A 25,131-nucleotide genomic window follows, 5' to 3' on the forward strand; every position below is an offset into this window, starting at 1 on the left:
CCAGGGCCGTTCGCACCAGGAAGACGCCGGCCAATCGGCGGCAGGACCAGCCTGGCGCGATAAGTACGCCTCAGAAGCTGATTGAAGGTTGAGAAAGAGGCAGGCGAGCGGGATTGGTGCTCCTACTGGGGGCCGGCCTTTGTTTTCCGCCTCCAGCCTCCGCTCGGCTCCGGGCGCGAGTGCAGTGAGGTTCACCTCGGCCGGGGCGTTTGGCCAGAGCTCAGCGGAGACGCGCGGAGCGGGCAGGAGTCCGCCACCGTCTGTCAGTAAGGCCTCCACGTGTTTCGTTTTGTATGTCCTGCTGGCCAGATTGGCTCTTCCCTGACGCGTTGCGGTCGCGGTCGCGCCCGACTGCCCAACATTTAAAAGGCCGGCGGGCCCACCAACAAGTTGTCGGGTCTTTATTGCCAACAACACACAAACAAGGCAAAAGCTTGGCCAACTCACCTGCGACACAAAACCTCGCCCAGTACCTTTCATCTGCCTCCCACACCGCATGCAGCCCAGCGGTAGAACTCCCGTTTGTCCGGCTTCACAACCCGCAAGGCGCTTTCACTTCTCTCTGGGTGATGCCAGTCACTCCTCTAGAATTTCAGCTACTCTCTTCTAAATTTTTTGAAGCGTTCCCAAGGCCTGTACAACGGGGATGTGCAAATCTGTATCTCCATCCTAGGTCTCTCACACCCCCTGAAACCACTTGCTAGGGCAGCCCCCCTACCCTCCAATTTTCTGAACACAACAACCAGGATCCTTTTAAACTTTGTCAGATCAGATCACTGCCTAAAACCTGTGGACGAAAGGGGGCCACATACCAAACCTGACTAGCTCAGGGAAAGCCTGCCTGGCTGCCTTATAGGATGGTCTGAAATTAAAAATTTTTAACTTAAAGCAGTTCATGGTGGGTAGTCGTGTCCCAGGCTAGAATCTTTCCCAATGAAGGTCAATTTTCACCTTAATTAAGCCTATTGCCTTTTTGCATCCATGATAACATACCTTAGGAATGTGAAAGTAATTTCCCTTTTCCAGGCCCCTCAACACACAGGTATCAACAGAGCAAAGACCACAAACCCCCCTCATTGTTATTGTTGACTGTTAACTATCCTGCACCCACCTATGTAAAAGATATGTATGTCTATCATTTTATTTTTTATCCAATCCCAGAGGATTCCTCACTTTACTTTCCCCCACCTCCCTAATCTATCACCAGTGGATTTCATGTAACCTACTACGTTTTCTTTTTTGACTGCAATGTATAAAATAAGGTGCAAAACTGCCATTCTCTGGAGCATAATCTCAATCCATTGAGATTTTGTTTCCCAGCAAATGTCAGCAGTTTGGCTCAAATAAACTCAAAAATTCTCTACAGGTTTGCATGATTAGCCCTCCACCCCTATTACCTTTGGTATCCAACTTTTACTTCTCTACTTCTCTTCGCCCTTGGAGGCCTTTGTGTAACTCCACTCCACTCTCCCTGCAATATTTCCCCCTCCCCGCCGATGTTCAATTGGCTAATTCCTTCACCTCTTTCAAGTCTTTGCTGAAATCTCACCTTCTCATCCAGGCCCACCCTGATCATCCTATAACCATTACTGCTGATCCTCCATCCTACTCTACTATTTTTCCATAATATTTATCACATTCTAATTTAATTATGTTTACTGGCTATTTTCCCTTGCTAGAATGTAAGCTCAATGATGACACACCTTTGTTTTGCTTATTAGCTCACCCCCAAGCATCTAGAATCATGCCTGGCAAGTACTAGGTGCACAATGAAGACTTGCTGAATTGAGCTGTGTCTAGGACACCTCCTCTTTGATGTCCCCCAAACTCTGCAAACTTAACATGTCCATAACTGAAACCTCTGTCCCACTGAGTCTACTTCTCCTGTGAATGGCACTAACAGCCTCCCAGTTGTCAATTACACAATCCAGACATCATCCCTAACTCCTTTCTCTCCCTCCACATCTTTGAAATTATTCATCAAATCCTATGGACTCCAAGAAACAAACATCTCTTGTCTTAATCTCTCCTCTCTGCCCCATTTTGGTGTAAGCCCCATCTTTTTTCACAAACATTTTTTTTTAATCCTCACTCGATATTTTCTCCATTGCTTTTCAGAGAGAGTGGAAGCGAGAAAAGGAAAGAGAAAAACATCAATGTGAGAGAGACACATCAATTGGTTGCCTCCTGCACACATCCCAACGGGCTGGGGATTGAGCCTGCAACCGAGGTACGTGCCCTTGGCTGGAATCGAACCCCGGACCCTTCAGTCCACAGGCCACCGCCCTAACTACTGAGCAAACCCAGCAAGAGCTCTCCCAAACTATTTTGAGGACTTCCCATCTCCCTCCACCTGTCCCCATGTGGCACCTAGAGTAATTTATCTAAAACATACACTTGATTATGTTACTCTCTTGCCAACAACCCTTCAATTTTAAGTTCCTCAAAGAAAATGTCTTTTAAGATAAAATCAAGGATTCTGGAATAAAATAAACTCCCTCCTCATTCGGCACCTATATGCCCCTTTTTGTTGTTTTTAATGCTCACCCAAGGATATTTTTTCCATTGCTTTTCAGAGAGCGTGGAAGAGAGAGATCGATTGGTTGCCTCCCGCACACACCGACTGGGCCAGGGATGGAGCCTGCAACCAAGGTACGTGCCCTTGACCAGAATTGAACCTGAGACCCTTCAGTCCAAGGGCCAATGCTCTACCCACTGAGCAAACTGACTAGGGCTGCGTGCCCTTTTTTGGGTTTTAGTTTCCTATCTAGTCACTTCACTACTTTCAAACCCTGATCCAGCCCTGGCAGCATTTCCATTTCCCAGAGGAAACAGTACTTTATGCCCCTGGTCTTGGCCAAAGTAATTCATCAGCTTGGATTGTCCATCCTTTCTCTTCACCATTTCAAGTGTTGGTTACTGCCATGCCTTCATTATAGCTCAGGTGGAATCCTCTGCTTCAGGAATCCTTTTCTGAAGCTCACTGGCCTCTCCTTGATCTCTTCTTTAGGTTGAACAAACATCCACTCAACACTGACAATGGGACATTGTAAATAAAGACGACGGAGGTGACATTCTACCCCAAAGAGCTTCCAGTCCAGAGGAAGACAATGAGACATAGTTGGAGCCTATTCTAGCTCATGCAGTCTCACCTACATGTCCAACTGAAGACTGCATGTACAAATGGACAACAATCAGACCCCTGACAGTAACAGCACTCTAACCCACAACCTCTGCAGCAACTGGCCTGGAATGGTCAGGATTTGATCAAGGACTTCTCTATTTTTTGCCCCCACTTCCAACACAGGACCAACCACAGAAAGCCAAATATGCTCCCCAAACCAATCACACAAGACTACTAGTTATCCTGCTCCCAGCTTCCCCACACGGACTTCTGCAATCCAAGCACACCTGATGACTTTCCCTTTTTTTCGCTCTAAAGTTTTCCCACTTCCCTGCCTGCCTCTGAGTTGTGCCAAATGCAAGTAATGGTGGCTGATGCCCTTGCTATATAGCAAGCTGATTAAAGAGCATCATTTGTTTGTTCTGATTGAGGTGATCTTTATTTCCACAAACCCCAGTGCTTCGATCACGCCCAGTAGTTATTCTCATCCTAAGCTTTCTGTATTCTAATTATCTGTCTGATTCTTCACCTCACCATGAACCCCTCAAGGTCAGAGACCAGGTCTAAACGTAACATCTGGCACAGTGCCTGACAGCAGCAAGTCTCCACTACCTTTTGCTGAGTAACTGCTTGAAGTCAGGACTGTGCTGGAACTTTCGCTTGCCCTCCCCACCTTCACACAGCACTTATTTCATAACCTACCAAAACCCTCTTCACACTTTGTAACACGCGCACCTATTAGTGTAGGGGTTTTCTTGTCTTCCTTATCCTTGTATTCCCAAACCTGGCATTTAGGAGGCATTTAAGAAATACTTATTGAATAGCTAAGGCCACTGAAACCTAACATTAAATTCCAAGCTTTTCACAGTGTCAATTATCTGGAGACTTAATCTCGTAAGTAAATCATTCCCTTGGAAAGTGCTGAGTACAAATAGCACCTCTCCCCTCACTTCTAAGTGAAACCTGGACTCATCCTCTCTCAATCCCTCATCTACAGTTCTGCCAAGAAAAAGCATATCCACCAGGCACATGGACAAGAGGAGTAACTCCCACTGTTTTCCCATGCCTGCTGTTTCTGTACCACCATTACCTCTTTTCTCTCATTCAGTCCACTTACCTACCCCCCTTCCCTTCCTCCTTTCAGAACAAACTTGGCATTTTCTGCTGAGAGCCTCCTGCCATGATGAATTACATCTTGAGAGGCATGGTAGATGGGGTTTCTGCTGGTTAATGTTTCTGCTTCCCCATTTCTTCCATGCAGAACCCAGCTTGTGTAGTTCTGATGGTGCCAACAACTCATACAACTCAACTAGTGGCTACTCTGTGGGATGTACACCCGTAGTGTCAGCCAGGACTTGACAGTCAACACCTGTGACCCAGATGTCCAAGCCGGAGAGACAGTGATCTACAGTGTGTGGGTAATAAGTGTGCACCCTTGGCCCTTTTTAACAGTGTGACCTCAAGCAAGTTCCCAGCCTATCTAGGCTTCTGTTTCCTCATCTATAAATTAAACAGTAAGAATGAATACCTATCTTCGTGGATCTTTTGGGTTTGCAGATTACATAAGAACTAGGCTAAGTGCTTCATATGCTAAGCATGTATATATGAACTATTATACAGGTTATAGGTCTGCCATAAAGTGGCTTTCCTCACTGTTGTCAACTCTTAATTCCTAAGACAGATGAGAGAAAAGGAAAGCCAGAAATATCAGCCACTGTTTTTAATTTCACTCATGCCAGAGTGAAATTACTATCTTCTACATGCCAGAGTCTGGGGCAGTAGAAATGAATCTCATCTCTGCTTTGCCAGATCTCTTGCCACTGCAGTAGCCTGAGGGGCAGAAGAGCAGGGAGGGGTACCCCCATCCCCAGTCCCTGCCCTGCTTCCCCCCCCACCTTTTACTAAATTTCTTGGGTGACACTGGTTAACAAAATTATATACGTTTCAGGTGCACAATTCCACAACACATCATCTGTACACTGTATTGTGTGTTCACCACCCCAAGTCAAGTCTTCTTCCATCATCATGCATCACCCCTAAACCTTCCTCCACCTTCCCCTACTCCCTGCCCTACTCCTTTTAAGTGGCTCCATCAGGCCACCTCAACAAGTCCTATGCAGCCATTTTCACAAAGAACCCAGTTATTTACATTTTAAGAACCATTCCTGCAAAATAAAGATGACAAAAAATATCAGAGAGCTTTATTTTCATATCCTAGTTTCTTCCAGCTGTTGCTAACACCTTTACATAGTGTCTCCACAGTTCTTGATACCTACTGGTTCCACATAACAACGGTCACAAATATATCACCTTAGGAGAAAACAAGTAGCTTTTTTCTACAGCCCATTGGGGACACCAGAAAGGTGGCCAGCTCCCTGGTCCCCCACCTCCCCCTGCCCCTTCTCCTTGTGTTTCCATCCCTCAGAAAGGACCCAGGCAGGAGGCTGAATCCGAGCACAGGCCTCATGCTACTCCTTCCTCATCCCCGGATCCCTCCAGGGGAACGAAGACAGACAGTTCCTGTTCCTGTTTCTCAAATGGAGGGCGTTAAAACCAACCGAAGTTTCAAAAACCAAACAAAACCAAACAGAGCAATGCCGGGGCACAGCTATTTTCCATAGACTTATATTTTCATTATCCCACTGTCGTTCCAGGAGGCTTTTCCTTTAACCGTCATCATAACTTTTCTCACCTTTCATAATGTCAGAGTTGGATAGGAAGAATTAACCAACACTTGAAAAAAAATAATCTAACCCTGTGAAAACTCTGCCTTAAGACATACTTCAGTGAGATGAATAACAACACGACTGCTATCCTCCTGACCCACCCTCCTCTCTAATTCCTGCCTCTAGTCCCAGTCCCTGCCCACACCCCTTCTTGACTCTCAGGCATCACGCTCCCTTGAAGGACAAGGTTCTGTGAAGACAGGGCCTCAGGAAGGCTGGACTTGCTCTGGCTCGTCAGGTGGCAGCCTGGGTTGGCACTGTGGGCACCACCAGGTGAGCCTCTGGAAGCCACCTGGAGGCCCAAAGGCCTCCTTCATGACCTGGTGCCCAGCAGGGCACTGCTCTTTCTGGTAGATCTGTGTGTGATTCTGTCTGCCCTGGAACTTGCCCTGAAGCCAGTCTGTACTGAACTCCACCACATGATCCACGAGGATCTCCAGTTGCTGAGGACTGAGGAGTGAACCAAGAGAAAGGGGATGGATCCCAGCTCTGTACAAGGCTTCATTCTTAATGATGTTCCCTGAAAGAAAGCAGGAGAAGTCAAGGGAAGAATAAAGGACAGTGTCTTCTATAATGAAACCAGTCCACAAAGTTAAAGCAAACTGAAGCTGGTGTGATGGCAGCAGGGGAGAGGCCGAGGAAGACGGAGAGCCAGCTCTGCCTTAGAAGTCTCAGAATCCCCGAGTCGATTTCCCTGTCTATTAAATGGATTTGGTAATAGTTACTTTTAAGGTTTTTGTGGAGATGAAAAGAGATAAAATTCATGCACGGCCCACGGTATAGCAAAGTGGTTATCAAAACAGGCTCTGGAAACCTGACTACCTGGATTTAATCCCAGCTCATCCAGATTCTAGCTGTGTGACCCTGGCAAATTTCTCAGCTTCTTTAGGCTTCAGTTTCCTTATCTGTAAAATGGGAATGTTACCTAGTTTTTGTGAGCAGTAAAGTGAGAATTCACACAAACACAAATGCTAAGCACAGTGACTGGTACGTATTCTATTAGCTGTTATTGTTTAAAATGTCAAGCATAATGCCTAAAATACAAGAAGTGTTTAGGAGGTATTATTTTATTATTTTTCTAATCCTGACTCATTCCCTGTGAAGCCAGCCTTGATCCCTCCTCCCAGAGTCAATAATCCTATTCATAATGTTCCAACAAACCACTTTCTTTAATCTCTACTAGGCATTTATTTCAGTCTCAAGTTACAGTGAACTAAGTCTATGCTTTCTGAGCCGGTAAACAATAATCTCCTTAGCTGCAAAGGTTGGGCTTGGCAGAAGGCAAGTATTCAGCATGTGTGGAGTACATGGATGAATAAAATCACTGCCTTTTCTAAGAGCTTCATAATCACACTCATGGCTACACACAAAATTTCCCTCTAAAAGTCACTGGCAGACTACCTGGATTCCTGTCTCAACTATACCAGCTTACTAGCTTTAATTTCTTCATATGAACAAAGGGAACACTAGTAAATAACTATCCTACAGAATAGCAATAAGGATGAAGCCATGTGCCTGGCATGTTAAAGTCACTTGAAAAATGTTGGCTATTATTACTATTGTTCATAATAATGATTTGTTAGTAGAGCATTGGCTCTTATTATATATATATACCCTAAAAGCCACTTCTGGAAGTCCCTTTGCTCCTCAAGGTACAGGGACACCCATGGTCCTAACATAAAAATGCAAGGCAACTGTCTGGTCCCCCCTCATGAGGTGGGCTGTACCTGCAGCAGAAAAAATGATGCCTTGGGTGGGAGGTGACTCTGTCATCACCAGCTCACCCTATTGCCTCAGCAGCCAATCACAGGTACCTCACTGGGGGAAATAATCCACCTAATTAGCTCCCCAATTTTCGAACAGCCCAGCTAACTAGCCATCCTAGTTTTTAGACTGTTCAACTCTTCCCTCTCCCTCAAAATGCTCAGTTTCATTGCTCAGGAAACCTGAACAGAGAGTAGGAACCTGCTTCTTCACTTATGTCTTATAAGATCCTAATGCAGACCTGAGACATCTCTGCTTTGACCAGCAGGCATCTCCATCTGCTGGAGAGCAGCCCCCATCAGCAAATGCACTGCTCTCCATTAGCAAATTACATGGCTTTGGGTTCCTAACAGATACCCACCAAGCACCTCCTGTGTCCCAGGCACAGAGCTAGGCAGTGGAGGATTCGAGGACAGAGGAGACAAGACCCTACCCTTTAGGTCACACGCTAATGTAGCTGTCGGGCAGGCTACCACTGATGACAGAATTAGGACATCAATTCTGAAGCTAGCAAAGAAGTTAGAAACTGCCTCATCTAACTGCCTCAGTTTGAAAATGAAGGAAGTGAAGCCAAAGAGAGTAAGTGATCACCTCAAGACTAGCAGTATTCACACCTGAGGTGGGTCTCAGTTTTGTGCCTCCCAGATGAGTGACTTTTCTATTAAATAACTCTGTGGGGCTCAACCCTTACCCATGAGTCATACCTAAGCCTGAAAAGTATCTTTGGTCCAACAGTGTATAGCAGACAGGCTGCTCCTGGCCCAGAGCTTCCAAGGCTTGTCCTCGATGGAACTTTTCAGACAAGATGTCAGAGGTAGGTTTGACCACTGGGGAAGAGCTCCAAGACATCTGACAATTATAAAATGCCAGGAAGCCGCCACCACCAAAATGCAGGACCAACCTGGAAAGAAAGAAAAGATCATAAGCATATAGAGTGACCACAATGTGGTCAGGTCACATGTCCATATAGCTGCCACTCCACTGTCAGGATTAATATGGGGAAGCTAAGGTCCCAAAAGAGAAAAGGGATGGCTCTGCTAGAATCATAAAAATTTCAGGGCTAAATGGAGTAATTAAAAGAAAAAGAAATATATATATATATATATATATATATATATATATATATATATATATATATTAATCTTTCTGATCATAAAAACACATGTTTACTGAAGACAACTTGGGACGTACAGAAAAGTCTAAAGCTCAGGAGCTGTGGCTACCTGCACAAAAACAGGACTTAGAAAGGAAGACAGAAGCTAAAGAGGGACCACTCCCAGTTTCAGGCAAGATTTACTGAGAAAGACATACCCAAATATACCCCCATGGGTTTCCTCAACCCCAAGGACAGAGGAGAAATCTTATGAACTTTGATAAAGAAATACTGGGTTACTCTGTAAGGGAAGACAGTCGGGCTGGAATTGGACTCCATATGCAATTCACGCATCTGACCTAGGTGATATTCTTCTGTGAAAGTAAAAGGGTGACGTCAGAGGAACAGGAACTCGAAAAACATCTATGTATAGTATCTGATGTGATAGATTAAATCAGCAAAGATCTCAAAACCGGGAGAGATGGAAAGGTTTGGACATAATGTGCAGTGTTAGGTTTTGCTGTATTTATTGTGAGACCTAAAATGGATTATGATAGTGCAACTGAAGTTGCACACAAGTGTTAGGAAAGCAGTTTTGAAACAAAAGATACCTATATATCAATGTTTTTAATATTAGTTTTGTTGGGTTTTGTTAATAAAAACATTTCTTTCGCATTTTATACAGAATAACTTGAAATCTGCATCATGACCTGACAAGTTACCCAGGTGTTTATAGTCAGTGTGTACATCTGAACAGTGCGGTGCTAGGGATTAGGGATCCGCACAAACACAGGCAGTTGTGCGGGAGGGAGGGGGCGCGGCAGGACATTTCAATCCTTTCTTAAAGGGCAGTAGAGCATTCTGAGTCGCTGAAAACCTGTGCAGAAGGCGCTTCTAAAACAAACACTATAATGTGAGCTCTTAGGGAAAGGGCAGGATAAGGACCTTGATAAATAAAGTGGTATTTTCTTGGCAGGGGATGAGATGGGAGGCTTACTATTTTTAATACCCTCAGCCCTAGGACCTGATATTCAAAGGAGGCCATTTCAAAGCTAAATAATTTCCCTGCTAGTACCCCTGGGACCAGACCATGAAGATATCATGATGGTCATTCCCAAGTCCCTATTCCATGGCCCACAGCATACTAAAGTAAAGGGCGGAAAAGGTCAGAGGGAGATGGCTAAAAAGCCTAGTTCATGTTAAGCACTGATAAAGCCAAATGACTGGGAAAGACCCTGTCAGACAGTGGTTTCTACAACCTGCTGAAAGGTCTCTAGTAGGGACCAAGAAGGGAAGGTCCAGAGCATGCTCAGCTTGAGGCACAGCACACAAAGAAAATCTCAAAGGAGGGATTAAAGTAGTGGGGACCAGAACACTCCCAAATCTTAATTTTTATGGAATAATTTTAAAAGAAGTAAAAATCAAACATTAGGTGCCAGTAACAATGAATGCCATGGCCTTTATGGTCACCTGGAAGCATAAAAAAATGCCCAAAGTTGCCTGCCAGGCGTGGCTCAGCAGTTGAGTATCAACCTAGGATCCAGGAGATCATGGTTTGATTCCCGGTCAGGGCACATGCCGGGGTTGCGGGCTCGATCCCCAGTTGGGGGTATGCAGGAGGCAGCCGACCAATGACTCTCTCATCATTGATGCTTCTCTCTCTCTCCCCCTCTCCTTTCCTTCCTCTCTCTGAAATCGATAAAGATATATTTAAAAGAAAAAAATGCCCAAAGCATGTCCAGCTAACGAGGAAGTGCCTGTGCACGTGGGAGAGGGCAACGGGGCTTGGTAGAGCTAATAATCCAACAGGTTTCCTATGGAAACAGAAGGGGCAAACTCCTGGTTTCCTGGCCTATTGAGGGCTGGGCAAAGTAGAACCGAAAGCTCAGGAGTGAATGCAGATTCTCTTCAATCAGCTTTGGCCCAGGGAAAGAGGAGCCAGATTCTCACTCTAGAGATGGGGGGTGCAGATCTAACCCACACCACATGCATTGTCCTGGTCATCCTACAGTTGATGGGCAACTCATACCGGGCACGGGAAAGGAGCTGGTTAGGGGAAAAGGGGTCACTTTTCATCTTTTTAACTCTTAATTTAAACTTATTATCAGCGCCTCAGATACAATTTAATCTTAAGTCTTTAAAAGCTCCCTGAAAGAAAACTATACATTTTTTTAGAGCTCCCTCACTTCTGGTAGTTAGTTTCCCTCCAGTCTCTAGTTTTGCCAACTTAAGAGTCCAGAAACTTCATCAGATCATCCGTGCTTATGGACTTGGGTGTCTCTAGAGGGAAGCCTAAGGCTCGGCTCCACACGAGCTGTGCCAGCACACCCAATGCTCGTGACACCCCAAAAAGGACTGTGTAATAATTCACCTCTGTCATGTCAGCACCCACTGCAAGCATCTACACTGGGCCAAGGGTTCTTAACCTTGACTTGCTCTAAGAGGACACTGGGCACAATCTTGTACAGCTGAGCAACCAGCTTAAACATGTGGTCACGATGCAGGTGTTTCAGAGCAAACTCACTGACACGTATATAGTGGATCAGTCTTCCTTAGTACTGCACGGCCATAGCCTAGGACAACCCCATCCTGAGTTGTGTTCCAGATGTAGTTTGGTAACTTCTCATTTGATATCTTTGCCAACTTCCTCCTGTAGTTGTGTCAGCCAAACAAGACTTCCTGATTTGCTAGTCTGTGTAGGGGCTGTGCTAGGCCTTTCACGGCTGCTGCAAAGGACAGGTAAGGGTCTAAAAGAGCACTGCCCACCAAGTGGCTGGTGTGGGCACTTACACTGCCACCTTCATGGTCACTGTGGATGGTGAGGTAAACGCACATGAGCTCAGTAAACTGAGCCTAATATATTGGTGAAACTGTGGGATGTGGGGCCAGGCCTGCTTAGAGTCAACAGCCCCAGTACTGCTGCCCTCCGAGTAGATTCCGATACGTCTTTGTGGCAACACAAGGTAGCTTTGCAATCAGAGCTACCCAGTCTTCATAAATCAACTCCCAGGACTTGGTTCTACTGATACCCTCTGTATATGCTTGGGCAGTTACTTTCACTGTTAAGTGCTGCAACGGCTGCACTGAGCTGAGACATGGGGTGTAGATTGGTGGGAGTGTTGTCCAGCATGGTGATGACATGGGAACACAGAGCTGCCCTCTTTGCCCACTCTTTTGAGAGCCATGATACCTATTCCTCTGCTGGGATTGGCCCAGTCACCAACAGCCAAAATAGGCCCTGCGACAGGGATTGTTCCCTTAGCTTTGGGCAGCAGTTTCTGGCATTCAGGGATACTGTAGTCTCAGAAAAGGAGGCCCTCATCAGGATCAAGAACTGATGTTTTGCATCCTTCATGCCTCTCATGCCACCATACATCGTGTCCACAGTGATTTGGCCCACCACGGTCTTGCCATGTTGCTGCCTGAGGGTCTTAACACTAGCCTGCTCCTAGGAATCAAGACAGGCAATATGTCTTTCAAATGCATGCCTTGCAGAAAGAACAAGACAGGATGCATTCTTGGCTCAATGAGCCAGGTAGCAGCAGTGATTAAGGAGGGAGAACTCGGGGATCTGGTGGGAAGGGAGGGTGGGGAGAGAGATGTGGCAGGAACGGGAGCAGCCACTGGGTGGAACAGGTTCTAAATTAGTTCATTCATATGTTATTAACCACATAATATAGTTAATTAACAATCTGAAACTAAAATTCTAAACTATCTCAGCAAATGCAAGAGATGGGGTAGATGTGACAGAAAAGTAGTGAAACAGAAATATGTTAAAGGTCTCATCTCAAAGGGATGAAGGAGACTGACCAAAAAACCAGTTTCAATAATAAGGGAGAAGAGTTATTAATTTAATGCTATTTTTAAAATTTGACGGTTAATTGTCAAATGTAATTGAAAAATAAATTTAAAAAAATTTTTTAGAAAGATGGCGGTGGACTGAGTGGAAGCTACACTGACACTCTCCTGGGACCAAACTGGAATTACAATTAAAATATAGAAAAACCATCCTGAATAATCAACTGTAACTGAAGATGAGCTGGAGAGCACCCTCCTAACCAAGGAGGAAAAGTGGAGACCGCATAGAGACTGGTAAGAAACACGTAGGCGTGGGAAGGCTAGCTGGGCTCCCACAGGCAGCAGGGGAAGGTCAGGAGGGATATCTCAGCTGTGGGGGGTTCCCACTGGGGACTCTGGGGCCTAAATCCCAGCCTGGGCTTCCCAGCCCAGAGCACCAGAACTGAGAAAGGTGCCCACATAACATCTGGCTGTGAAAAGCAACAGGGTTTGTCTGCCAGGGAGACAGCTGGAAATGCAGGCACCCTCTTAAAAGGGCCAGCACAAAGTTTCATGTGCAGCTACTTACCTTGGGCTCCAGCAGAGGGAGAGCAGAATGGACTGGAGCTATGTGAGGAAAATCTAGGGTTGTGGGCTCTGGAGATAGAGCTCAGAGGACACCCCTCTGGATTCATGTGCTGAGTTATTCCCCCATACTGCAGAGGCAGACATTTACATTCCAAGCAGCTTTTGCCTGAGGGGGAAGCAACTGCCCCACCCTGCTGGAAAACCTTTCGCCCTACCCATAGAGTTTCTACAGCCTGAGGCTCATTAAGAGACTGATAACAATCAAGCATCTCAGACTACAAGGGCATGAAATTAGAAATCAACTACAGTAAAAACACTCAAAAACATTCAAACACATGGAGGCTAAATAGCATGTTATTAAACATTGAATGGGTTACCAATAAGCTCAAGAAAGAAATCAAAAACTTCCTGGAAACAAATGAAAATGAACACACAACAACCCAAAATCCATGGGATACAGCAAAAGCAGTCCTAAGAGCAACATTCATAGCACTACAGGCCTACCTCAAAAAGCAAGAAAAATGTTTAGTAAATTATCTAAACCTACAACTTAAAGAATTATACAGCTCCCCTGCGAAGCCGTCCAGACCAGGGCTTTTGTTTGCTGGGAGGTTTTTTATTGCTGCTTTGATTTCATCAGTTGTTATTAGCCTATTCATGTTTTCTGATTCTTCCTGATTCAGTTTTACATGATCTCACTCAAATGTGGAATCTAATAAACAAAACAGACTGAGGAAAAAAAGATTCAGAGACACTGAAGCATGGATCAGACCGATGAATCTCAGTGGGAAGGTGGGGGTGGGGGAGTGGGTAGGGAAAGATTAATCAAAGAACTCATATGCATATATACATAACCCAGGGACATAGACAATAGTGTGGTGAAGGCCTGGGGGGGCAGATGCGGGGTGCAGGGGATCAATGGGGGGAAAAAGGGGATATCTGTAACACTTTCAACAATAAAGATCAATTTAAAAAATAAAAATAAGAAAATTTTTTTAATTTGATGGTTATTAACTCAGAAAAAAATATAGGTAAAATTTAAAGATAAAATTAGTATCAACAGAGTGACGATAAATAGCAATACTTCCAAATTAACAGGGCAAATAAGCAGAAAAGAAATGATAAATCCAACAAATGAAAAGGAATTAAGGTATAATAAAATGGCAAATGAAAGAAAATCCAAATACTACAGTTATCCCATTTCAAAAAACATACCTACAACTAAGTGAGAAAAGACCAAGGATTGGCACTATTAACAGAGTGGCATTATTAACATCAAGAAAAGCAGAATTTAAGACCAAAGGCAAAGAAAGGGTATGTTATTTATAATGAAGCTGTAAAGAATCTATGAGAGTCAGGGACCCCGATGCTGAGGACCACAAGGCAGCAAAACACACAAACAAAAATGCTTAGAAAGACAAGGAGAAACTTTATAAAACCATGACTACCCTGCGGGACATGAACACTCCTCTTCCCAATTTTGCATACTAAGTAAACAAAATAAGAAGGACAGAGAGAAGTTATCAAAGCCATAACCTGTTCTTAACATTTACAGAATGTTTTACTTTCAATGCGCATATGCTCTTCATTTATGTACATAAAGTATAAGCAAAGGTCAGTTATGTGTTCAGCTGCAAATCTCAATGCCAAAAGGAGAAAATGTAGAAGCTTTGGTCATAATACTGATCATAATCCAATAAAAATTACAACAAAACCATGACTTCAAACACTGAATCATGTAGACAATTAGGAAATACTCTTACATATAGTGTAAATAAAACTAATATTATTTATTTGAAAGACCAACAATGTACATAAAACTCTGGCAAGCCTAATTAAGAAAAATAGCAGTGGGGAGACAAAGTAATATATAAAACATGAAAAATGAGAAGGGAGACATAACTTGACAATATTTTAAAAGCAAGAGAATAATACGTGTTAACTCTGTGACAAATTTGAAAACCTAGGGGTGAACTTTGCTAGTGGAAGAGCATTGAAATTCCCCTAGGCTGGAGGCTATTTCAGAAATCAGCCCAGGAGCTGGCTTCAGGCAATGAGAGGTTTGCTGATGGTTTCTTAGAAAGCTCTCCTTGTCAACTGAATGTTTAGAAATGACCCTCTCTCTTCCTCTTTCCTCTTACTTTGTGTGGACATAAGGCCTGGAACTGCAGAGCTCTCGCAGCTGGTCTAAACCAACATGTGGGAAAGTGCAAAGACAGGAGAATCACAAGAACCTGAAGCCAAAAGCTGGGAACTGAGTCAACGCCAAAGCCCACCCTCCCTGTGAACTTCCAATTCTGTGAACCAAAAAAATCTCCTTCCAATTTAAGCCAGCCGGAGTTATTTTTAGTCCAAAGATCCTACTGGCCCTTACATCATACCATAAATAAAGATTGCAGTTCTGAGCATAAAAAAATATGAGACTTTAGGAAATAGAAAAATAGTTTGACTTTTGGGTAGAAGAGGCCTTCTTTAGCAAAAGGGGTTAACTTAAGAGCTATCAAGAAAAATACTGACCCCATCCAGTGCTGGACTTATAAATGTCTCATCACTATGTTGCACAACAGAAACTAATACAATATTCTATGTCAACTGTACTTGAAAAATAAAAAATTATTTAAAAAAATACTGACCACTGACTATACTGTCAAAGGACACAGACAGGAAACAATACTGGCACCACACATCACAAAGGCTAGCACACACACACACACACACACACACACAATATCCAAAAGCTCCTACAAAGGGATAAAAAGTACACAAGCAATCCAATGCCAGTAAGAATTCAGCAAAGTGAGCACTTTTCCAAGGCCATAAGAACGTTCAACCAGAAGAATGCTCATTCTCTTGGACCAGCAATGACTCCTCTGGGTATGTACAGTAAGGAAATAACCCTGAACATAGAGTTTTACACACTAAGGTAGTCTCAACACTAATAGATTAAAAACTGGGACAATTCTGTCCCTAAATTTAGAGTGCACTCATCAAGCCATCCAATGTTCTTCAGAGACCTCCACCCACCAGGACCATGTTTGTTGGGTAAGTTCTTTCCCTTTACTAAGCTGACCCAGGATGTGACCATTCCTCTCTGGGTGCAGACCACAGTCTACTTTCTATGACAGGTAGACAGAAGTGTCTTCTCTCTCCTAGGAAGCACACTGCCAGAGAGCAGGTTGGACAGCCACCTGAGTGCGCCCAGAAAGTGTGCCACATCATGGGAGCCGTGTTGAACACTGCAGACCCTGCAGAGACACAGCCCATGGCTCACTTCACCATGCCATTACCTTGGAATGGGGTCCCTCCAGTCGCCCCTCTTGTTTGCTTTCTTTGCTCTGGAGAATTCATTCACCCAAATGCTGCCAAACAAACCAAAGCTGACCTGCAGCCACCTCTCAGCACCTCCTGCAGGGTTGTCTCCCCTCAAATACTCAGAACCAATGTCTCCACTGTGGACACGCTCCAGGGGCTGGGAGTACTGCTCTGAGATGTTCTGGCTGTCAGGACCCAAGGTCTGCTTTTGGTCTCCAGCCTCTTCCTTGCTCTCTCCTTTTCGTAGAGGTTCTGGCAGTGGGTTGTTGCCAGGAGACCTGGTTTCTTCATCTGGATCAAATCTAAGGAATAATTTCTTTCCATGGACCTAGAAAAAAATGAACATGATCTAAGCTTTTGCTTATAGACATGTTTGTGTGCCCCCAAAATTCTTATGTTCAAAACATAACCTGCAATGGGATGGCATGTGGAGGTGAGCCTCTGGAAGGTGATTAGGTCATGAGGGTGGAGCCCTTATGAATAGGATTAGTGCCCTTATAAAGGAGACCCCAGAGAGTTCCCTTCTCCCTTCCACCATGTGAGATCACAGGGAGATGGCCATCTCTGAGCCAGGAAGCTGAATCTGCCAGCACCTTGATCTTGAATTTCCAGCCTCCAGACCTGAGAAATAAGTTTCTGTATTTATAAGCCACTCAGTCTGGAATATTCTGTTATAGCAGTGCAAACAGACTAAAAGAGGCTCATAGACCCAGAAGGGGAAAGACCAGAAGAGGTGTATGAGACCTTTATCCAAAGCAAGTTTCTCCATTCTTGCCTCTTCCATGAGGCTTTCCCAGGATGAATCTTTTGAACTTGACTTTCGCTCTTTGCTCCAAGGGTGTGGGCATTTAGAGCATGTTCAAAGTGATCAGAATCAAGCAGGAATCAGATTGGCAATGAAATAGATCCATTCTAGACAGAAGGGCCACCCTAGAATACCTGAGGGGAAATGCTCCAAATTTTTTCATGGATTAGCTAAGAAATGAATACAAATTGTCATCCTTGTATTCAGAGATTATTACTTGTTTTAGAAATAATCAGCACGTCCACCACTCACAGACTGACAGCAGCTAGACAACACATTGTAAAATTCAGCACCACTCACTACACCCTAAAATTGGATTTGATAGAAGTAATGGCCACAAAAGAACTCAAAATAAAAACTATAATCAATAAAAACTGAATATTGACATAAAAACTGATCAGTGAACCAAACCATCACTATACAATGAATAAAGAAGAGTTCACCTCATCCCAGTGAAAACAATTTTAGTAAAAGAAAAGCAGAACAGGAAATGTGTGCCAAAGAACATTTCAGCTGCTTTGCTTTCTATTTTCATATTGCAGCCCTCGTATGTAATATGTATAGGGCCAGATTTCAGGATGAGCCTGTTCTGCATTACAACTGTAGGAGTTTTTTGAAATCCTCTCCCCAAAAGAAGGCATTCTTTACCTTCCAGAATAACTTATCTGTAAATCTGAACACAGCTACTTATTCCCACACATAAAGAGTGGGCCCAGCTGGGAGTGGCTCAGCGGCTGAGCATCGACCTAGGATCCAGGAGATTGAGGTTCGATTCCCAGTCAGAGCACATGCCGGGGTTGCGGGCTCGATCCCCAGTCGGGTGCATGCAGGAGGCAACTGATCAATAACAACTCTCTCATCATTGATGTTTCTATCTCTCTCTCTCCCTCTCCCTTCATTTCTCTGAAATCAATAAAGGTATATTAAAAAAAAAAAAAAAAAAAGTTTAACTGAGCTACATAAAAAAACTGAGCAAGAAATTAAGTGGGCACAAGAGAATTTGTTCCAGAAAATACTTTCTCAATGCAAATTCACCAGTGTTGACATAATGCTGGTGAAAATATCTGTCAAATGCCCTTCAGGGTCAAAACATTTACCAAGTCAAAAATGCTTCAGCCAGGATATCCTTGTATACTCTCCAACTATGGCAATTTCTACTGTCCCTCTCTTATTTACTTATTTTTTATTTTTATTTTTTTTTAGAGGAAGAGGGAGGAAGGAAGATGAAGAGAGAGAAACATCGATGTGAGAGTGAAACACTGATCGGCTGCTTCCTGCACACCCCCTACCAGGGATCAAGCCGCAACCCGGGCATGTGCCCTGACCAGGAACTGAACTGGCAACCGTTCGGTGTACAGGATGATGCCCAACCTAGCCACACCAGCCAGGTCACAATTCCTGTGACACTACAATTACTTCAAATAACTGAGAGTTAACTGAGTTTATACAGCGTAGCAGGCAGTGTGCCAGGCTCTGAGGAGCACACAGACGAGCAAGTCTCTGCTCCTTCCCTCTAGGAGCTCAGCATTTAAAAGAAAGGAAATTCTGGCACATGGTAAAACATGGATAAATATTGAAAACATTATGCTCAGTGAAAGAAGCCAGTCACAGAAAACACATATACAATGTGCTTGATTCCATGTATGTAAAATGTCCAACAAAGGCAAAGCAATAGAGACAAAATAAATTAGTGGTTTCTTAGGGCTGGGGATGAAGGGCTGTGGTGAAATGCAGAGTGACTGCTAATGGACACCAGGTTTCTTTTTTGGATGATAAAAATATTCTAAAATTGATTGTGGTGAAGATGCTAAAAGTCACTAAATTGCACACTTTAAATGGATGAATTGTATGTTATGTGAATTTTATCTAAATAAAGCTGTTATATAGTTTTTTAAAATTGAAGAATTGGTTAAAAGTCTAAGATCCCTAGATCTCCCTCCCACCCCCTACCCAGCACCCCCAATGTCGATGTAAGAAATGTCCAAAACCGTATAGAATTTTTGTGAGAACTTGAGCCAAACTGACGACATATGCCGGGGAGCATATGTTCTCAAATGATCCTGGGAACAACGGTCTTGTAGCTTCTTCTATGCATCTGAAATTAAGGATGGAATGTAAGAAAGATTACATGGAGGTAGGAAAAAGCAGGGGGGATTGGACTGAAGGAAAATTAACAAGATTATGAGCTTTCAAAAGTGTATTAACCTAGATGCACAAAAACAATGAACAGGGCTTGCTTAGGGCAAATATAAACCTTTAACTAAAAAGTTATATGTGACACACAGAGAGATGACTATGTGAGGACAAAGGGAGGAGACAGCCATCTACAAGACAAGGGGAGAAGCCTCAGAAGAACCAACCCTAACCTCATCTTGTTCTCAAACTTATAGTCTCCAGAATGATGCGACAATAAACTGTTAAATAAAAAATAATAATAAAAAAAGTTATATGCCTGGGGCATGACTACCCACCATGACCTGCCCAGTTAGGAATTTATGATCAGATTACCCTGTGAGGTTACTTTCCATAGATCTCCTTTTATTCACCCACAGAAACTAGGATGGAAACAGACAGCCATGAGGCCTCAGTATTTATCTCCGATGCGCCCTTTCTCAGGCAGCTCCTACAATGTGTACTCTGCAAAATGAGAGTATAAAATGAAAGAAAAGATGATTCTGGACCAGGTGTAGAGAGAATGCTGACTGCCTGTCTCCTCTTCCCTACTAACGAATCTATTGCTTTACAGAGATCTCAACACATTCAACTAAAAATCTATGCCTCCCAGATGGAGCAGTCAGTAAGATATATGCAGGAGCGGTCAAATTGATTTCTAGAAAAGCTCTTTAAAACAGGCAAACCAGCTTCCAAGTCCTTTCTGCCCTTTCCCCTTTCCTTACTCTTTCTTCCTGCCTAGAATGGAGATGTAATGGTGGGAATTCTACCTGCCATGTTATCATCATGAGGATGAGGGCTACACTTCAGCAAGAGGAGAATAGGAGCTTGGTCCCCAGTGGTCTCTGTAGCTCCCATACCACCCAGGACTGCCTCCTCTGGACTTCCCAGTATATAAAGGGGAAAACACCTCCTGACTTACATGAGCCACTCTTCTGAGTGTGTTATGAGTAATCAAGCACAGCTCCTGATACAAACTGGAAAGCTGACAAGTAGGACAGTGCAGTGGCATGTCAGAAAAAAGGACACAGTAGAGCCAATCTTTTCCCTGCCTCATTAATCCGCTTGCTCATTCCATCTCCACTGTCCTGTTTATAACTGTTCTCAAAACTGAAATGCCCTTTCCTTCCTTTTGATCCATCTAAATCTTCTATCCTTCAAGGTCCAACTCAAGTCCCACCTCTTCTTCTATGTCAAGACTCTCAGGTGTGCCTTAATCATATGCTCCCTTCCCCCCCATTTACTATGACCTAACAGTTTCACCTGTGTAGACATAGGTCTTACCTACCAAAAGTAAATTCGCAGCTCCTGAAGGCAGAGACCGACGAAGAGAGAGGTGCAGAGAAGGGAGCCCATTGATGAGCACTTACTGCCCATGTGCAGGGCAGTTCCCTAAGGCCACCTCCCTCAGGCTCCCCACACCACCAACTTCTGCCCTGGCTTACTGGAAAGCCAGCTCCCAGTTCCACCTCAAGGCTCCCTTGCCACATATCTTCTGTCCAATCAGACATTTGGTAAGCATTCTCTGCAAGCCAGCTCTGTGACAGGCACATGCTAAGTGTTGGGAACCCAGAGAGGAGGGGACATAATCCTGCCCCTGTAAACCTTGCAGGACTATCTGGACAAAATCCAAATGCTCTTGTGGGAAGAGCATGAACCTGAGGTCAGATGGCCTGCTCTCTCTTGCTAGCTATGTCAACTTGGGCTAACTGTTCCCCCTCTCTGAGCCCCCATCTCCATGCAGAAGCCATAAGAGAAGAGCTAGAAGATATTTCCCAAGAATGGTTGTACAACCTGTGAGGTGTGTGTGTGAAGGGCAAGGTGGAAGAAAGCAAACTAGGATTTACTGAGCACCTATTATGTGCCAAGCATAAAGTCTGTTTCATACAATTTTTACTGCTAAGTGATTTATCCCCATTTACAACCGCAGAAACTATTACTAAGATTAAGTAACTTCCGTAAGAACACACAGCTAAGAAGCAACAGAGGTCATTTATTTCTTCTACAGCCAATTACCATATGCCTCCTAAGTGCCAGGCAGTGAGCTAAGTGCCAGGGATACAATATTGCTGAGGGCATGTCCCCTGCCCTAGTTATCTGTCTCCTCTCTCAAGAAGCAGGACAAATTCAGTTGTGAGGGTCAAACAGGAGGAAGCAGAGGGTGTCATGGAAGCACAGATAAGTCTCTCCTCCAGCCCAGGGGAGGCAGGGCAGGCTTCTCAGAGGATATGAGGGCAAGGCTATATCCAGAAGAAGAATTACCATGGTAACATGAGCCAACAGGAATGGGGAAAGAGTTAAAAGGTAAAGGAAGACTTGTTGGAACAGGGGAGTAGCATGTAAAAAGTCACTGGCAAGCCCGGCTGGTGTGATTCAGGTTGTGCATTGATCCATGATCCAGGAAATCATGGTTGGATTCTTGGTCAGGGCACATGCCCAGGTTGCGGGCTCCATCCCCAGTTGGGGGCGTGCAAGAGGCAGCCAATCAATCACTTTCTCTCATCATTGATGTTTCTATCTCTCTCTTCCTCTCTCTGAAATCAATAAAATCATATTAAGAAAAAAAAAAAAAAGTCATCAGCAAGAAGGGCTGTTAGAGAAGCTCCAGAACATTCAATATGATTGGAAGAGATCTGGGGCAGGATAAGAAGCGAAGTCGAGATGGAGGCATAAGTCGGACCTTGAGGGAACTCTGACTTACACTCACAGTAAAGGACAGTCAGGCTGGAAACTAGGTCAGAAGGCCATGCTCTTTCCTCACATCCTTGCTGGCCATACGGGGTTAAACACGGTTCCCAACAAAAAGTACACATCAGAGTCAGCTGGAGTGATCAGAATCACTCCAGACTCCCTGAATCTGGATCTCCAGCTTGTGTATGTATATTTTTTATAGTTACACAGGCCATTGTAATGCCCACGTCTGGCTGGAAAATAACAGACTGAAAGAGGTGGCGCTGCATGGAGTCCTAGCATGGTTGTCTTGGACTCAAGTGATGGCATGAAAGGTGACGAGATAAATTCTAGAGGAGGCACAGGATGTGCTGATGGAGTCAGCCCACCTGGTGAGGTATGAACAAGCCCACCAGAAGATGACAAACTCACCTGGGTGTCCTGGAGCCACAGGGACTGGAAGCTGGCAGGGTTTAGCTTCTTACTACTGCCCCCTGTCTTGACCACCTGCTGCCCCACAAAGGGGGAGACCAAATGGTGAAACTTCCTCACAGAAGGCCCTTCTGGCATCCCTGCAGGCAGAAATGATGTAGCTAGTTTCTCTCCAGCATCTCTGCTGGGTGTCAAGCTCCAAGCTTTCAAGCAGCAATTTTCCGCCACCAAGTTTAACAATATATATATATATATATATCTCCAAAAAGGGAGCCTGGCTTGGGAGGAGGATCAGATAAAAAAAAATGAACCATCTGAGCCAGCTTCCCAGGAATGGTTTCCCTTTCCAACTCCTCTCACTTTGCTTTCTGTAGCAATGATTAAGCACCTACAGTGTGCTAGACATCATCTCAGGGCACCCTCTACTTTGATCCTGTGGCAGCCTGAACAGGAGCAGACCTTTGTTATTGTTTTCCTGCACTGTGACCCCTAGCTCACCTCCACACTTTCTGTCCCACCCCTCCTCTCCCCAAAACCAATCCAACCCACTGCTGCTGATTTAGGAAAGAGATGGTCGCGGGAGAGAAGGCTGTAAGGGATACAAAGACACAGATGTGGATCCAGCCCTCCCAGGACCACCTCGCTAGTAAGGGCGCTGTGTACGTGACAACGGTGCAGAGCTCAGAATCAAGACAAGTGCAGACACAGGGCCATGCTGGTTCAGAGCAGGGAGAGGTAACATCCAGCTTAACTACAAATATTTATCCCTGGCAAAGAGCTGGAGTCCCATTTTAACCCTGATGCAGGGTTATCTCTACATCTCTGCCTGCCCCAAATCACCCAAGTTCACTGAGAGCTTGTGTGTGAGGCATTCAGATGACTGAGTCTGAGTGGTCTGCATCCCAGCTTCTCAGACACAGGAGCCCCCCACCCTTACCCAGGGCCCACTACCTATCTGTTTCCTCACCTGCACAAGGCTCTATAAGCAATGATGAAAACCCAAAAAACTAAGTAGGCACCTGGCATGGTGGTTGCTATTGCATTTCAGCAATTCTAAAAACAATTTTTAAATCTCTGAAATGGGGATGCCTCTTACAATCTACAATCCATGTTTTCTCACAGTTTAATTAGCAGCATATTCAATAATGTGTATTTTAAATTTGATGGTATTTTAGTCACTAAAATGTAGTAATATTCCCCTAAACAGACTTTCAAGAAACTCGACAGTCTGCAGGGACAAAACTGTTGGGCTGCAAGGAGACTTAACCTCAACCAGCTCTCTGTGCCCAGATCATTTCCAAAGAAGGAAGCTTCTGGAAAAGCCTCCCTCTGAAACGCACCTAATCCTTCAAGTATCTAGACACACGGCATGTTTCTTCTAGGTTTATTCAGGGAGATAGAAAACTGAGCAGCAAATTGCCTCTACCACAGCCTGAAAAGATGAGACGCGGAAGGCACGCAGATTTGCTGGGGAAACCATGCCGGCCCTCAAGCCCCCTCGCACGGCGGGCTAAGGGCTCGCCGCCGGCCTCTTTGTTAAGCAAATCACTCGCTCCCGCTGGGAGAGTCTAACACGGAGGCTTTTCCCAACTTCCTCCGAGCGAACGGGGGTGAGAGGTGGGCGCAGAGACCAGACCGAAAGGCAGGGAGGCACAGTGGTAAGCAGCGCCCCCGAAGAAAGAAATTCGGCCGGAGGTGCGGGCTCCCCAGGGGACGCTCCTGCAATGATCGGTGAGTTTTCCCGCCGGTAACCAGGTAACGACAACGCGCGCGGGCGGCGGTGGAGCTCGGGAAGCCCCGCACCCAGCCGGGCACAGCCGGCGCACCTCGGGGGAGGGAGCCCCGCCGCCCGCCCACGCGCGGCGCCGCACTCACCGGCTCCCGCCCGCACGCCGCCTCCGGCGCGGGGAGCGCTGGGCGCCTGCGGGTCTGCCCTGGGCGGGCGCGGCGAGCCCGGCTGTAGCCCAAGGTGGGGAAGGGGGTGCGGCGCGAGGGTCCCCACCGTGTGTGGGCCCGTGACTCAGCTTGGGGGGCGGGCGTACAACGGGACTCCACCCCCGAGTGTGCGCGGGAGGCGGGGCTATTGCGTCAGTGGGTGGGCGTGGGCTCGGTCCCGGGGCGGGGCGGGGCGGGGCGGGGCGGGGCCGGGCCCACCTCTGGTTGGGAGGGTGCGAGGCTCCTGATCCCCTCGGGGTCCCGGAGGCCCCCCCACGACGAAAGGTCGGGGGTAAAAAGTGGGTGTGGGAGGAGGGCCGTCAGAGCCTGAGATGAGCAGACGGTGGCGAAAAGCGAACTGCCTTTGGAACGTTTGTCTAACGAAGATAGACGAGTCTAGAGAAAAGCTGATTAAGCATCTGAACGGGACAACTTTGGGTGGTTCAGGCCAAGGCAAGACTTTATGTTGATTTTGCTCAGCTTCCAAGCCTAGTGACGTCCTTGTGAAAAGGAAGCAAGTTGTCAAGAAAGTCTCATGAAATTTTTAAAGGGTGGGATCTTTCACTTTATATAACTTGAATGTTATTATTTAAATTTTTACCATAAACAAATTTTGCCTTAAAGGTAATATTTGTACATACAACTTTTATTTTATTTCAAAGAATAAAAAGATAAAATAGTAGACTATTTAAAATAAGTAGCCCTAGCCAGCTTTGCTCAGTGGTTAGAGCGT

At 45.2% G+C, this 25,131-nt stretch overlaps 1 protein-coding gene, 1 long non-coding RNA gene and 1 pseudogene across 3 annotated transcripts; 1 reads left to right on the forward strand and 2 right to left on the reverse strand.

Moving 5' to 3' along the window:
• The first annotated feature begins 168 nt into the window (after positions 1-168).
• On the forward strand, positions 169-4,647 carry LOC308556754. The gene is made up of 4 exons (XR_013998753.1): positions 169-266; positions 2,119-2,230; positions 2,577-2,652; positions 3,011-4,647. It is a non-coding gene; the product is annotated as an uncharacterized lncRNA (long non-coding RNA).
• Positions 4,648-5,297: 650 nt separating this feature from the next.
• Positions 5,298-24,529, reverse strand: NEIL2 (nei like DNA glycosylase 2). The gene is made up of 5 exons (XM_081136309.1): positions 24,339-24,529; positions 22,464-22,603; positions 16,360-16,712; positions 8,319-8,515; positions 5,298-6,370 (listed from the first exon to the last, which is right to left on the reverse strand). Exons 2-5 carry the CDS (start codon positions 22,599-22,601, stop codon positions 6,057-6,059), a joined length of 1,002 nt encoding a protein of 333 aa, XP_080992435.1. The 5' UTR covers positions 22,602-22,603; positions 24,339-24,529; the 3' UTR covers positions 5,298-6,056.
• Positions 10,935-13,291, reverse strand: LOC308555599 (citrate synthase, mitochondrial pseudogene; annotated as a pseudogene). Its single transcript has 2 exons — positions 13,288-13,291; positions 10,935-12,229 (listed from the first exon to the last, which is right to left on the reverse strand). The product of its transcript is annotated as a citrate synthase, mitochondrial pseudogene (transcript).
• Positions 24,530-25,131: the final 602 nt, after the last annotated feature.

This window comes from Miniopterus schreibersii, assembly GCF_964146895.1.
Source record: "Miniopterus schreibersii genome assembly, chromosome: 4".
Classification (NCBI taxonomy): Eukaryota; Metazoa; Chordata; class Mammalia; order Chiroptera; family Miniopteridae; genus Miniopterus; species Miniopterus schreibersii.